Raw genomic sequence first — 1,856 nt, 5'->3', positions numbered from 1 at the left:
CATGGGCCACGAAGTTTCAGTTGCACTGTACATGCGCACCCGCACGTGGTATTTTGTGGAAGAGCCACACTCAAGGGGCCAAAGAGCCGCATGTGGCTCGCGAGCCGCGGTTTGCCGACCACTGCCCTACCGGTGCACGAATTTTGTGCACCAGGCCTCTAGTTACTTTATAAACTGAAAGCAGTGTTTCATTCAGCCCTCATAAAAGTCCTATGAAATAGGTAAGACAGAAAGCAGTACATTCATTTCCCAGGTGAGGATAGTAAAGCTTAAAGTGATTATGTAGTTTTTAATACATGACTGCTCAGATGGTAGACTGGAACTAAATATTCCAATTCTTAATGTAGTTCTGTTTTCACTACACTGTGCTGCCAGTATGTGCTAACCAGTTATTCACTGGAAACATTTGCCAGGATAAGGAAATGAAAAGGTAATTTTATGCTAGTCTTCTTAGGCCCAAGGGGTGGTAATCAACAGATGTAAGTTTCCGTTATGTCAGTTATAAAGTACAGTTGACCCTTGAACAACATGCATATGAATTGTGCAGGTCTGCTTATACACAAATTTAAAAAAAAACAAACTGAAATGTATTTTCTCTTCTTTATGATTTTCTGAATAACATTTTCTTTTTCTTAGCCTTCTTGTAGGAATGCAGTATATAATACACATAGCATATAAACTATATGTTAACAGACTGTTTATGTTATCAGAAAGGCTTCTGGTCAACAGTAGGCTGTTAGTAGTTACGTTTTGGGGAAGTCAGAAGTTATACATGAATATTCGACCTGTGCTGGGGGTTGGTGCTCCTAACCCCCGTGTTTGTTCAAGGGTCCACTGTACTGTCCTCTGCCATTTAAGTAATTATTGTTTATCAGAAGTTTTTGGAAAAGAATAGTTTTTTGGGGTGGTAGATGAGCTGTGCTGGGTACACTGTTGGATGTGCAAAACCTTACTGAAGGGTGTCTGTGGGACAGCAAAGGAGTTGAATGGTCAAAGCGAAAAAGTAATCAAGTAGCAGGTTACTCTTTTCAATCATGGCTGTTTTGTATACGCTTTACTAAAATAATCTTATTTATTTTTGCAGTTTAATCCCCTCTCTCCCCTTTACTCCCTGGATGTTCTTGCTGATGCTTCTCACCGACGGTGTTCACCTGCACACTGCTCTGCCAGGTAATGAATGGTCTTCTTGTGGCGATTTCTTCCAGACAATGCCGTTTTTCTTTTTACAACACCTTTTGAATTATGAAGTGTGTTTGTGTATAGTGTCCAGTTTGATCTTTACAACAGTCTTTTGAGGTCAATGGATGTTTTCAGATGTAGAAACTGAGGCAGAGTGGCAAGGTAACTTCCCTATGGTCATGTGACTAGTATGTGATTTAAGTTTCAACTTTGACCTAGTTTTCTGGCTCATATTTCATATTTCTTCTACAAGCCCCATCTTCAGAGAACATTATTAATGATCCTTGCCATGACCTGCAAAATTCTGCATAATCTGACTTCTGCCTATATGTCCAAACCCCTTTCATAAACGTCTTTCTCCTCACTGGGGGAGGGATCCAGCTGCACCAGGGAGCTCCATTTTGTTCTTCAAAAGTAGCAACCCTTTCCTGCCTCTGAACCTTCACACGTGCTCCCTTTACTTGGACTGCCGTCTTATAGCAGTTCCCAGGATTGGCTTTTTCTCATCTCAGCCTCCTCAGGGAGGACCTCTTAGACCATCCTATTTAAAGGGGCCACCTCTACCACTCTGCTTACTATCTGTTTCTTTTTTATTAGAGCGTTAACATTGTCTATATTGACTTTGTTTATTGGGCTCCCCCCCCCCCCCACTAAATTTTAAACTTCAGCAGGGACCT

The 1,856-nt window shown here is 41.3% G+C and overlaps 1 protein-coding gene across 1 annotated transcript in view; it reads left to right on the top strand.

Moving 5' to 3' along the window:
- Nucleotides 1-1,856, top strand: part of GPATCH2L (G patch domain containing 2-like) — a 57,360-nt gene that overhangs the window by 32,337 nt on the left and 23,167 nt on the right. The window contains exon 7 of the mRNA XM_005860181.2: nucleotides 1,085-1,170. Within this exon, the coding sequence (XP_005860243.1) occupies nucleotides 1,085-1,170 (86 nt within the window). The remainder of the gene's footprint in view (nucleotides 1-1,084; nucleotides 1,171-1,856) is intronic.

This window comes from Myotis brandtii, unplaced genomic scaffold (genome assembly GCF_000412655.1).
Source record: "Myotis brandtii unplaced genomic scaffold, ASM41265v1 scaffold132, whole genome shotgun sequence".
Lineage (NCBI taxonomy): Eukaryota > Metazoa > Chordata > Mammalia > Chiroptera > Vespertilionidae > Myotis > Myotis brandtii.
Note: the sequence above shows the minus strand (reverse complement) of the source record. Positions and strands in the feature narration are given on the sequence as shown.